This window comes from Enoplosus armatus, chromosome 8 (genome assembly GCF_043641665.1).
Source record: "Enoplosus armatus isolate fEnoArm2 chromosome 8, fEnoArm2.hap1, whole genome shotgun sequence".
Taxonomy (NCBI): domain Eukaryota; kingdom Metazoa; phylum Chordata; class Actinopteri; order Centrarchiformes; family Enoplosidae; genus Enoplosus; species Enoplosus armatus.
Window position 1 is genome coordinate 10,051,174 of NC_092187.1, and position 13,872 is coordinate 10,065,045.

At 43.0% G+C, this 13,872-nt stretch overlaps 1 protein-coding gene across 1 annotated transcript in view; it reads left to right on the plus strand.

Annotated features, from left to right (window-relative positions):
- The window catches only part of phactr3a (phosphatase and actin regulator 3a), a 30,339-nt gene extending 16,653 nt beyond the window's left edge, over positions 1-13,686 (plus strand). Inside the window, exons 2-12 of the mRNA XM_070910905.1 lie at positions 1,218-1,382; positions 3,094-3,261; positions 3,988-4,203; positions 5,364-5,592; positions 5,875-6,125; positions 7,261-7,414; positions 11,850-11,905; positions 12,333-12,394; positions 12,520-12,660; positions 13,050-13,126; positions 13,576-13,686. Of these exons, the coding sequence (XP_070767006.1) occupies positions 1,218-1,382; positions 3,094-3,261; positions 3,988-4,203; positions 5,364-5,592; positions 5,875-6,125; positions 7,261-7,414; positions 11,850-11,905; positions 12,333-12,394; positions 12,520-12,660; positions 13,050-13,126; positions 13,576-13,591 (1,535 nt within the window). The 3' untranslated portion in view covers positions 13,592-13,686. The remainder of the gene's footprint in view (positions 1-1,217; positions 1,383-3,093; positions 3,262-3,987; positions 4,204-5,363; positions 5,593-5,874; positions 6,126-7,260; positions 7,415-11,849; positions 11,906-12,332; positions 12,395-12,519; positions 12,661-13,049; positions 13,127-13,575) is intronic.
- The last annotated feature ends 186 nt before the right edge of the window (positions 13,687-13,872 follow it).

Here is a 13,872-nt window from a genome sequence, read left to right on the forward strand (position 1 = left end):
GATACGGGCAACCCAGCAGCAATGTGCGCATATGGATCTGTAGACCCACACTTAGCCAGATATGAGTCACAGCCATCATTCACTGAAATACAAGTTTCCTTTTAAGAGAGAAAAGGGCTCTCTGTGCAGGGATGGGGACAGTATTATTATAGATGAATTAATATAGAGGACTGTACTCGTCGTAGATTGTTACATTTATTTGTTTTCATTCCTTTTATCTGAAACATAATTTGCATATGAAACTGTTATTGTTAAGACTTTTTTCATATTTCTTTTTATTGTTGAATTTGGTTTTATTTTACAGTACATTTGGTTTCTGTGTGCTTTTAAGTGAAGTTTAAGCTGTGTATCTTTATTATTTCATGTGGATCAACAAGCACTTAGTGGGAGCTAAGTGGGATCCAAAAAAGTAAAAAGTACTTGCCACATGTGGTTCAACCATCCTCAGACATAAGCAACATAGAAGACTTGAACACATCTGAATCATTATGGCTTCGTGGGATGAAATAATAAAAACACACTGCATGCTACCCATGTTCTGTGCCTGTTTTGTGGTATTATTGAACATATTGTAGAGATATTTACACCCCCTGAAAACACAGATGACTTGGGAGACGTGTCCTGTGAGAGCTGGGACAGAGAACATATACATGTAGCAGAGGAGCCGTAGACTAGGAAAAAAAAGAAGGTGGACGCAATAAAACAATCAGCCCTGTTTTACCAGGCAGCCAAGTCTAATGCTGTTTCTGGGAAAGCAGCGAGGCTGGCACACCTGTTGGTCTCTGGGGGAAATGCATCTTTTGTAGTCTTATGAGGCTGTCTGTGTCTAAGCGCTCCCTCCAAATTTGGATTGTGAGAGTTATTTATTTTGATACGTGAGGGAGGGGACTCGCATCGAAACAGCCGTGAGGGAGTGTGCTGTGATCAAATTAGTCTTTCTAATTCAATCTGTTCACAGCACTTGGAGTCCATCATGGTTTATTCAGTAAGGTGAGCATACTAATTGTGCTCTGGTTTCTCTCTCCCTCTTTCTCTGTATCCTCTCACCTACTTTTGCACGTTTGGTGATTTTTTTCTTCATCCCCAACTCCATATTGCAACACACTCCCTCTCCCCTTCGCCCTCTCTTTGCCGTCTTTCCCTTCTCCCATTTCATCCTCCTGTGACAACTCTCGACCCTTCCCTGGGCTCCTTTTCTAACTCCACTGTCACTGTAGTGGAGTTGGTGGACCAGCAGAGGGTGCTGAGGACCGGTTGCTTAGTGAGTGGGGTCCACACTCCACCCATCCGACGTAACAGCAAGCTGGCCAGCCTGGGGCGCATCTTCAAGCCCTGGAAGTGGAGGAAAAAGAAAAATGAGAAGCTCAAGCAGAGTTCCACAGGTATGGTGTCGGATCGGTGGGTGGGTGGGGGGGGGGGGGGGGGGGGGTTGATGGGTGGCTGTAAGTTCACATCCACAAACATGCATATTCAAATGTGCCCCATTTCTCCTCATCTCCTCTAATGAATCAGGTTAGGAGGAGATAATGAGAGGGTGTGGGGGAAAAGATGTAGCAAGTCATGCTCCAACTGTTTGAATTAAGTCAGTCCTCGTCAATTTATAATGATGCCAGAGAAGAGTTTGATACATGTTTACTTTGTTGAAGCCAAGAAACAATAAAACAGTGCTTGCTGGCTTAGCACTGACCCACTTTTCTGAATTTTGGTGTTTGCTAAAATGTGTGTTATTTGATGGGTTGGCCGATAAGGTTGACATCAGTATCATAATATCAATAGGTATGCCAGTATAAAAATGTATCACAATATGGCAAATCTATACAAAATCACAAAAAAGCCTAGGTCATTGTCTGTCATTTAATAACAGTATTTCTACTCTGCTAACCATCTGGATGGTTATGTTGCGACTCTATTTTCCATCCAGGAAGTCAGAAATGATGAATATCCTTGGTCTTTTTGTACAACACAATAAAACTATGAACACGTTATTTTGCTTGAAAATATACTAGCCTGTACATCAACATAGACAAATAGAAGTGATAGTAAAATGAACAGCGGTAAGCTTTGTTAAACGACCTTCTGGGTCTGCCTGGTATTTACTTTTCAGAAAATTGGATGCTTAGCTCTGTGACTCGAATGCAATGGTAACACGAAAGACACAAGCTCAGGCTGCATCAGAGAAAGCTATAAAACAAAACTCCAACAACTCTGTTTGTCAATCTTTAATGACAATTTGCTTCCAAACATTAATTTGGACATCTGAGTTTCGTAAAATGACAACACAATATGATCAAACCATCACGATACAGTTCCATTGAAAGTTGATAAACAGTAACATCAACGTTTCGCACAGTCACCTTGTGTGCTTTTAAAAGGTATCTACAGTATGCATAGCATTATATTTGCTGAACACGAGGCTAAATGTGATGCTCTTGCTGTAATGGAGAGTGCTATTGAATCAAGGTGACACAAAGGCTGAATGTCATTTAGGGACATGGTGACAGTTGGTCACTTCAGAGGTCTGCTGCAGTGTTTCTCAGTCCGTCCCTCCAGTGGCTGGACTATGGACTAACTCTGCTACCAGGGTTGCATGCTGGATCTGTCTTTCATGGGCTAATTTTCCCAATTTACACACATTATACACATTACACATTATACAAATATTTAAGATATTTGCCAAATAAAGATATATTTTGATTCACATTATATATATTCATAGAAAAGTGTATTTTCAGTTCTATCTCATAGTATGCAATGTGAAAATAAATCCTCAAACCAATAAACTAACAAATAAAATTAGCCTTTCTCTACCTAATTTCATTGGTTTAAACTGTTGAATCATTCCTACCCAATTTAACAGGAAATACTTACACCATGGAAGTAAGATGGTCTCAAAGTGCTGTTTTATTGTAACTGTATAGATCAGCTGTCTGAAAAGAGACAAATAGAAATAGAAGTGATTAAGCAACAGCAGCAATGCTAGAAATGACCTTCTATTACTGGAGATAATTCATATGAATGTCATATAGTTTTGTTTATCCACAACACAGAAATGAATGACAGCGACACATATTCTCCCCTCGTATCCTCTCACAGATGTAGCATTATCCAGCAGTCTTCTATGCCACGACCCGAGCTCCCCCACCCAGGGCTGCTGCTCCGATGGTACAGTCCTGCTCGGAGGATTCGGGGGACCTTTGAACCAAAACCTCACAGTCAGCAGTGTGGAATACCTTGGTCCTGAGGAGGAGCACCCCCCTCCAGGTAGGACAATCCCTCGCTGTACCCAGAGTCAACTAATCAATGGAAGTTATAAAGCAGCAAAAAAGCAACAGATGAGGGGATAAAAATGGATTTGTAAAGTGGCTGGGTGTCTTTTTACTCAGCTTCATAGTAGATCAATATGAGAGTGTGTAAGATTGCTGTGATCCATCTAATAAAATGCTTGAAATGTGAATGAAGATGGAGGGATTTTTATACTGTTTTCTTACATCAAAATGAGACAAAAAAACTGCTGATTTAGTTAATGCCATATGTATGTATCATAAGTAAAGGTTTGAATTAATTGCGTACATTTCAATGCAATCCACAATGCTGCTGAATCAATTCTCTACACATGTACCATTAGAGGGCAGCAAAGACAATTCAATGATTGCCTCCTCTCATCTGCCATAAGAGGTCTACAATATGCATATGAACAAAACCAGTGCAATACAGTACATTTCAGTGTAGTTGGATATTATAGAAAGTGTCCTCAGTAGAACTGGTGCATCTTGACAAAATGTTAAATTACCTTACTGTTTCATTCATTTTAGGATATGTTCATTTTATTCACTTCATTTGGATTTTACTGACTGCGTAACTGCTGCCTAACCACCCTGATCTTCAAAACGTTACTTTTCAAGGTGTAATGTCATCAATATTGTGCAGCAAAACTAATTTTATTTGCATTTATTTTAAATGCTTTTCTCCTTCATTGGCGTCCTCCAGTAGCTGCCCCCCTCCAGGACTGTGAACGGGTGGAGGAGAATGTACCGCTACAGGAGGAGGAGGGAGGCGAGGAGGTGCACCCTGCCGGGGATTTACCTGAGGGGCTGCAGGACGTGGGAGAGCAGATGGAAGACAGACCAGAGGAGGAGATTCCTCCAGGAACTTCCCCACTACAAGTACCTCCGAAACTTTTGCCCCAGCTGAGTGCTGGAGATGGTGAGTGCTGCAATGCTAAGGAAAGATAATTTGTATTAAACAAATGTGCGCGTAAAAGCTGTTGTTTGAACTACAGATGGGTGAAAAATTAAGAAAAACTGAATAAATTAGTGGAGAAAGATAACAAACGCAGATGTTTCCATACAGGAGTCTCTGACTGGTGTGATGAGTATAAATATGTGAATCCTGAGCTTTGACTGTCACCAGAGCTCAGCCTAATTTAACACCTATGGGATATTTTACAGCAATGTGCTAGACAGCACTCTTCCTCTGCTGAAGTAAAAGTACCAATACAACAATGTAAAAATAGTCCATAGTGCTTGTTTAAGTTATTTAAATGAAACCATCAAAGAAGTTTAGAAGAGAAATGTCTCTTTGAACTGCTAACAACTCATAGACATCTGAAACATCACAAGGGACCCAGCTAGACGCTGTTTTATTCTATGAGATCGCTAGTCAAAAAGATGAGGAACCACCAATCTTTAACTATGTGTCATGTTTTATAAGATCATCACATGTTTTTCGATGTAAAATCTTAATCTGAAAAGTAACCAGTAACTACAGCTGTCAAATAAATGTTGCGTAAAAAGTACAATATTTCCCTAAATGTTGTTGATTATAAGTATGACGAGGCATAAAATGGAAATACTCAAGCTAAGTACAAGTACCTCACAATGTACTTAAGTACACTGGAGTAGATGTACTTAGTTACTATCCACCACTGTAGAGTTCCAGAGACCAGTTGAGCCTGTGATGAAGCTGCTCTGGTGGGTCACGGTGGCTCGACACGTTACTAAGACACGTAAAGTTTTTTTCCATTAATTGTGTAGTTTGACAAATCTTAAATTTGCTACCAATACCTTGTTTGAAAGCCAAAGTTGAACCTGCAGATGGCAGAGTAGTTTGCTCTCTAATTTCTTTGCAAGAAAACTTCAGGAGTTTGATTCCCTGCCTTCATATTTCCCCTCAGATGTTCAAATTCCCTCTCATATTAAACAGATGTGCAAGTCAAATATACCAGAGAGTCTAAATTCCCATAAGTAGAAATGTAAATGTGTTAACCAAACTTCAGCTCAGTGTCCTTAGATAAGCTCCAGTCCCTCAGATAAGCTCCAGTCTGCCAACAAATACGTGTTTATCTGCTCATCCCTCCCTTTCAGATTCAGGCCCTGCATCACTCCCCGCTCAAATGCCCAACTCCTACCTCCCCAAGGAGCCTCCACCCAGGGCCACAGAAAGCCTGTCTTCAATGACCCTGCCGCTACGAGGGCCCCTGGCCAACTCCTCAGGGTCCCCACATCTAGGCAATATGATGCACCCTCCCATGCCCCCTAGCTGCATTATGGAGGAACTGCAGAGAGCCTTCGCCTCCAAGAACAGACAGGAGATGTGAGTCCTCAGGTTGACCCCATACATCTGTTTACATAAGCTTCCTCACTCAGACACACGGGCACTTTGAAAAACAAATACGTTGTTTTGTTCAGTCTTACTGGTGTAATTATGCTAATGCTGGCTTTGATGAAAGGGTTATGTCCCTTTTGACAGGGTATGATGATAATATATATATATGTAAGTATTTGGTGACTATAATGAGATCCTTAAAATCTCATATATTTGAATTCCTCCCACTGCTACTAGCATTCATTTGCCCTCCTTCCTGTGTCCCTTCAGTGTCCACGAAGGGTGTGAGCAGGCCTCACCCCCGCGGCTGTGGTGTTCTGACGGACGGCTCTCTCGCTCCTGCAGCTCCGAGAACCAACACACATCGTCCTTGGGGGGCGGCTGCGTGGGAGGCGGAGGGTCCGACTGGCCCAAGAAGGAGGCGGAGGAGAATAAGGAGAACGTGCGGCTGGACCAGTGCTTCTCCAACACCTCAGGCCTCCCCACCGACTTGGACGGCTGGAATGATTCCGTCATCTCTGGTGGGTTGAAGAGCTTAAAAGTATGATTTACAGTGTAGTCTCTTTTGGCTCTGTGCTGTACATATTGGCTTTAAAATGAAACAATCACTGTCATTTGCTTTAATTTGAATGTGATTACATATATATACTGGGAGAACAGTGAAATGTAGCCCTGTAAAGCTGCAATAATCAACAATGCATCAATGTGTAATGTGAAAGGGGTCGCGCTTAGTGACAAACCCACACAGAATTATCACCCGACTCAGCAGTTCCCAGCAGTTCTCCTCCTCCTCCAGCTAGTTTTGGTTTTAAGGTCCCAACTTTAGTGTTTTAGTTCACTCTCGGCAGTCCCATCAGTGTTGTTTCCAACCACAACAGGCAGGAGTTTTCACCACAAAGACTCTGATAAATCCACTGTACGCTCCCTGCTCAGCACCAAACAGCACACAGACAAAGACAGCGACTGTCTGATGAACACAGTGGAGCATTTAGCAGCTAAAGAGTGAAAGAGCGAACATTTCCCTCTGGAGTTAGTAGAGACCAAACGGAGCTAACATGACAGTAAATATTGGACTTACATTTGTCTAGTGTCCCGAAACACAACTCCAAATGAATGTTGGTCTGTGGCTGCTGACTGTGTAAATGGGCAACTGATGCTAATAAATTCACCATATGTATGGAATAAAGGTCTTAAAACTATACTTTTGCACAACTTATTTAAAACTTATTGACAGCCCCCCATAATGCCTCAAGGTCCTTATCTCAGTTGATATTGTGCTTTACTAGTAGGGGCGACGAGTTGCTGGATGTGAACACTCTCAAACACCCTTGATGTTGAGAGTTGGCACTTCACCCTAATAGTCATTGTTTCAGTTCAAATCCAATTTGCTGCAGCACAGAGCAAAAACAATAGAAAAAGTGTCTCCTTCCAAATACTTCCAAACTGCACTGCAAACAGCAATCACGTGGTGTGGATGTTTGATGAGATTAAGTGGTCATTGGCATTTTTGGGATGAGGGATCGGAAGGCTTTATTCGCTTCCAGTTTCATTTTGCATACAGTTAGGACATGAAAAGGAACATGAAAACAAACACTGTGATTCTTCCATGATAATAAGTGAAGCGTTGTGTTAATGTGCGTGCATGCATGCATGCAGGCACACTTCCTCGCAGGCTAAGGAAGGAGCTGCTGGCCGTCAAACTACGGAACAGGCCCAGCAAGCAGGAGCTGGAGGACAGGAATATCTTCCCAGCAAGGAGCGACCAGGAGCGCCAGGAAATCCGCCAGCAGATTGAGATGAAACTTGCCAAGTAAGAAATGATATCTTGTCTACATTTCTGTCTCTGGAGTGTTAGTAATGTATTTGTTCAAATAATTGCAATAAACTGTGCGTTGATCATTGTTGACCGCCAGGTTCTATAATGTATTTTGCCTGGAGATAGACACAGGAAATGTTTTACTCTGCAGTTGGTTAACGATTTCCGTGTTAATTGAGGTGCAACAATGTTAACCCATGACAGATCTGGGCAATGCAATGGATTTTGGCAGGGTTAGCCTATATGCTTAATTGCTCCAGTTACATAACTGAAGTAGGAGGTAAGATAAAACATCGGATCTAAACGGATTATCTGATTGTTTTGCACAGACTTGATTTATGTTGTGTAATCTGCTGCTGCTCAGAGGAGACTGTTTGGGTGTAAATGCTTTTTACTCAAGGCCAATCCTCCTACTGGGAAGTCTCTCTTTTATATTCCAGCATAGCACTTAACCATGTTAACTCAAACTGAGAAGTTCCCCAATGTGGGGGGAATGGTGTATCTGTTCAAACCAGTGAGGCAGCCAAATGGAAATGGAAATCAAGTCCCAGAAATCCTTTGCCGCAAGAAATACACACGTGTTAAATTAATTCCTGGATGCTCTCAAAGGACCAGTCGTTCTCACAGTTTCTAGAGTGCAACAAGTGCCGACAGACGCTGCTTTCAGGAAACCTCTCTGATGTTTGTATCTGTGCTCCCCTGCCAGGACATTAATAACAACTGGCTTTTCTAATACAACTGAGAAACTTAATGTCCAAAGACTGACAGCAGCAGTCTTGTGTGTGTGAATGTGTCACAAGACCCGGGTTCTTTAACACCAGCGTATCAAACAGAGGCACACCACAGCTTTACATAACCCGCTGTGCAATAACACAGCCAAGCGCACATGAGTGCCACCCACACTTTTTCTAGAGAACAAGATCTATCGTATGTCTGTGACACAACTAAGAATACCGCCCTCCCTGATCTATTCTTAGATTTAACTGGAAGAACATATGTTATTTGTTATTTGAGAAAAGGTGTACAGGCGTTCACAAGTCTACAAGCAAACGGTTCACATAAAGGAGGAGGACGGAGCAGGACTGCAGCTTGCATAAGAGCTCGCAGGGTCCGTGTCCTGGAGACAGAGAGGTTCCACTTGTAGCACAGCAGTGAGAGAAGCAGCTGGTTATATAAAGGCTTCCACACAGCGCTGGGTTCAATTGATTGACTCTTTTTGATTTATAGCTGTTAACATGTCTTAACAAGTGCAGAATAAATGAATGATCTCAGGGGGATCAACAAGGATTCTTAAAGCTGCTTCATTGGCATGCTTCATGCTGAGGTTGCAGAGAAAAACCTAAAACCTTTGTGCGGCTCCAGGATTTTAGACGCCATGTAAAATGTATGAACGTGTAAAAGGAAGTCTGGAGTTACTATGACTGCCAGCCTGAGGCTCAAAATAAGTTCACCTACAGTGTCAAGCATATGCAAGAAAGTGCGTTTTCATCCTACAGTACAGTATATGCATAAATTGAAGGCACACTGCACCATTTTAGAAGGAAATCCTGGCTAAATATAGCTCTGAATGGTGAAGAGGAGGGGAATAAAAAGCTAATTTCCCCTGGAAATTCATACCGAATGACAAAACAATCCATCACACACCCCTCTGGATTTCTCCGGGTGACTCCCACCATAGATTCAATCTGCTCTTTTTCCCCGATTCCTATCTGCAGCTCACGATGAAGACCTACTGTTACGTTTGCTGCCGATGAAGCAGAAAATGCCACCAGGAGTTGTGGTGGATAATGACACCTTGTCCATCCATTGTGTCAGTGATAGATGACCTTTCTATCTTTAGAGACTCCCCGCCTGGCAGCCGCACTCTGCTGTTTCTAATCTTAGCCCCCAACACTGTTCAATAATGCATCTCCCCATGCACTCCCTTCCCTCCACAAATGTGTTGTCGGGGAGTTATATCAGCAGAAATAAAAGGGGGGAGGAGCAGGTGGGGGGGCCTGCTACTGTACTTGAAAAAGGGAGAAAGCTGGAAATGGCCAATTTTGTCTCATCGCGCAGTTGGCAGCTGAAATAAAAGAGAAGACAGAAAGCCTCTGCCACCCACTCTTTGGTTTTTTATTCTTTTGTGTGGATTTTTCATCCCTGCCGCGGCTGGCATCGTTTTATTACTGAACATCCTGAGTGGCAAACGGAAACTCTTATGCCAATGGGTGTTTATGCGTCATCGTGGTATTCTGGGGATACCGTTCAAAATCTTATTTCTGCAAATCAAAAAAGTAGAAAGCAGGAGGGTGAGAAACCGGTGCAGTGAGTCAACGTGTTGTCTCATGTAGTGATGTTCTCAGCTATCCCATATAAACCATCTTCTGTCACCTGAGAGCAGCACAGAGGGATGAGGTTTTGTGATTCATTTGGCTCACAAAGACCGAATTACCGAAATAGGGTTTCTCTGATGTATTCAGCTCACCGACTAAGACGAAAAAAGAAAGTGGTCCGTTTCTAAAAATAGCCACACATGCTCTGTAAAGCACACATCGCTCTGTGTGTAATAGTGAACTCCCCATTAGTGTGTTGCTAGGGAGAAGTGAGCATTTCTGTGGGAGGACTCTATTGTCTCAAAGATACCAAGTGTTGTTGCTAAGCAACTCGGCCACCAGGTCAATAATACAGTGGATGGTCGTATTCGCTCGGGCTTTGGAAGTGATTTTCCGTTTCATCTGTTTAAAATGTAATACTGTAAAAGCTCTGGGAACACTTTGTCTCCCAGTTTGTTTATTGAAGAGTCGTGAAGCAGAAGAGTCGTTGTGTTGGGCTGCTCTCCCACCTGATGAGATTTTAAGATAGTAGCATAAAACATGCCTGATCTGATCAAAAACGACTTTGATTAAAAAAGGGGAATCTCACAGAGGAGGATAAAAATGTAAATAGGAAGAAATTGATCCAATTCCTGCTCATTGATCATGTGCAAAATGCTGAAAGTGTTCCAGACAACTTTCTTGGTGTTTGTGCTCTGTTTTTAAAAAGTATTTCTCAGAAGAGAATTTGCTAGGGGAGTCATAATGAATTATTCCTCATGCTATTCCTGGATGTCTCGTCTCGCATGTGTTAATTAACACAGGCTGATTGCTCGCCTGTACTCATTATAGTATAGATATCTACAAGTGTGATTCAGTTTCTGTGCAGCCAGCTGTCCCTCCAGTGTGGCTTCACTCGTGTAGAAGAGATGTAAACCTAAGACAATTGTCTATTACATAATGTCCTGATGCCTTTTCTGTTTTAATGGTGGCGTCTGCTGTTACACAAATTTGTTTTCCCAATTAAATAGTATTAACGCAGTTTAGAAGACTAAATTATTTTATTAGCTATATAGTGCCCATCTCCCCAGTGGCTCACAAGCACACATTTGCCCACTTGCTGTGTGGGTGTCTGGGTCTCAGCACGTGTGACCTAACTTTGATCTTTTACAGGACAGAACTATAAAGTGTCCAACGTTATCTTGGTTGAGGGGATAAAAAGAGTCCAGCTGAGTGGCGGCATTCTGCCCTCTCTGTCCTTTCCACCTCTGGAGGCGTGCTGTGGGGTGTGCCACATGCTGTCTGGAGCTGAGCCGTGTCGTGCAGCTCACATTTATTATTTATACAAAGTATGAATAGTTCACACACACAGGGAGACTCCGGGAAAACATTGGATTTAGGAGACCTTTTGGACGCTTTGATGGTTAGGGAACGTGACAGCCGTAAATAAATGTGATCTGAATGTTTAAACTTGGTCATTACAACAAAGAAGAGGTTGGAATTTTATTAGATCATAAAATAGACTTCAGTATTCTGCATCTATCAAGTGTTTTATTCCCTGTCTGAAATACATTATTTACCTTCCTTAAAAGAAAAGACGGTGTCTTTTTTACGTGATTAAAAATTAAATGAATTGGTGCAACGTGGGTAAAATGTGCCAGTAGCCCAGTGTACACCAAGAGGTTGGGGATGCCGAGAGTGGGAGCCCGTTAGGCTCCGCCTCCTACAAATTATGCATGCAGTAACCAGGGAAACTAGGGGAGTCGCGCCCCAGCAGCCCATCACGACCCAGTTCAAAAGCGCCTGTAGTCTGTGGCTGCTAGTAGACAGGAGTGCTGCGGCGGTGTGGAGTAAAGGCAATACGGAGGCTGCACCTGAGATGCAGCATCTTGAAACCGACAAATAATTTGGTGGAGGATTCTCAAGCAGGAGAATTGCGTTTCTTCGACTATTCCAGATGTGGGGAGCGCCTCTGCCGAAGCATCACAGCCGTGGTTTGGATGCGAGATGGAGACATAGGGGATTCCTCTCGAGAACGCGCACAGTGAAGAAACTACAGCCGGTTTAAAAGGGACAGGGACAGGGACAGCTGAAGTCGAAATGGTTCAAAACGTGGTCTTGGTGTTTCTCCGCAGGAGGCTGAGCCAGAGACCGAACGTGGAGGAGCTGGAGAGTCGGAACATCCTGAAACGTAAGTTCAAACACTCCAATTTCTGTTTCCAAACTATGGTCTCCTCACCCGAATACTAATATTTACAATGTAAAATATGTATGTAAAAAACCCTGATCAAAAACACGTAAAACAGGGCAAGATGGTGCATTAATAATAGCACAGATTGCCCAGCGTAGTACATTATTCAGGAGCAACAGGACGCATCAGTGCACATTCCCTCTCTTCACTGTAAACCCTGTTAAGGTGGAGGGAACTGAATTTGTATGGAGAACACTGCTATGGCTTACACAGACTATTTTTTTATTTTTTGTGTGTGTGATTTTACATCAAAAAAATTACACAATGAATCTATGCTTATTCATAATTTTAATAAAACAACACCCTGTAGTGTCTTTAATATTTTTGTAGATATGAATTTCTAATTTGGCTGTTTTCTTTTTCCCAGAGAGAAACGACCAGACAGAGCAAGAGGAGAGGAGGGAGATCAAACAGCGGCTAAACCGAAAGGTGCACACATACTTCCCATATACTTAGAAACATCTGGTTTTTATATGTAATAACTAACACTCAAAACAATACCAACCAAGTGGACAGGGTACAAATGTGTGTGTCCAATTTCTTGTGTGTTGCAGCTCAACCAGCGGCCCACAGTAGATGAACTACGAGACAGAAAGATTCTGATCCGCTTCAGTGACTATGTGGAGGTGGCCAAAGCTCAGGACTATGACAGGAGGGCAGACAAGCCCTGGACTCGGCTCTCGGCAGCAGACAAGGTGTGTGTGTGTGTTTGTGTGGACAAAAATGTGACAGTGAAGACATTTTCAAGGTTTTGAAGTAACAGCCACAGTTGATGTCAACCTTCGTGACCTGCCATTAATCACTTGGACTTATCATGAAAAGAAGTGTATCTATTTAGGCCAGACTGATAACAAAATTCCCCAAATTCTGTGACCTATTACTCATCAAGACTATTTGCATCACATGTTGCTGTTATCAGCTTATCTCCCCATATCCCCTGTTCTCTTTAGTGTGTTTTTAGGCTGGTTATATTTTCTCTTCCTCCTGCTCTTCACTTTGCTGTTCAAAGGTTGCAGCACCCCAATGGCTCAGGATGTACTTAGGGATGCACTAATGCCACCCCCCCCCTCTCTCTTCTCCACAGGCTGCAATCCGAAAAGAGCTGAACGAGTTTAAAAGCACCGAGATGGAAGTGCACGCCTCGAGCAAACACCTAACGAGGTCAGTATTCTGAAGTGTTTGTCTGTGTGTAGCATGCGTTTGGAAATGCATGTTTGCTCTATTCTCGGCGGCAGCAGTCTATTTTTAGCTCTCCTTGCTCATCCAGAGAGCACCGAGGAGCTAAAGATAGATGGGGGTGCTTCTAAATAGGGGAATGGGGGGGGGGTTGTCCTCTGGAGAGCTCGTAATGAGAAATGAGAGAGAAATGATAAAAAGCCACAGTGTCCTTGGCTGAGCTTGTTTGTAAAGCAGGGGTCCTTGTTGTGAGTTGTAACAGTGACCCAGAGGGAGGATTGGATCTGAGTCCAGCCCCTCAGCGCATCTAATGACTAAAAATAGCCCTACAAACTGATTAATAGCTGGGTATGATGACAAAGGTACCCTCTGCTGTCACAGTTTGTACTTCCCCCCCCTCACACGCGGTTTCTCTTCATGTTTTGTCTCTGCAGGTTCCACCGGCCATGAAAGCAGGGAGTTTCTTCTGTGAAGAAATGCTGAGCGTGGCAATTTTCTGACGCTGCTAGAAGCTGCTCAGTTGTGACACTTCAAAGAGCCTGGAGCCCTTTCGTCTTCAGCGCGTCTTTAGCATTCTTCCAGCACCCTTGACTATCATATCATCAGTATGACGGCTCGGGTGTGGGAGAGAAGATGACGGTAATGTTTGCGGCAGTGTGTCCTGGAGACTACTGGACGTCGCCACATGGAAGCTGGACAGGTGGAAGAGGACTTTGGTGGAGCCTCTGACT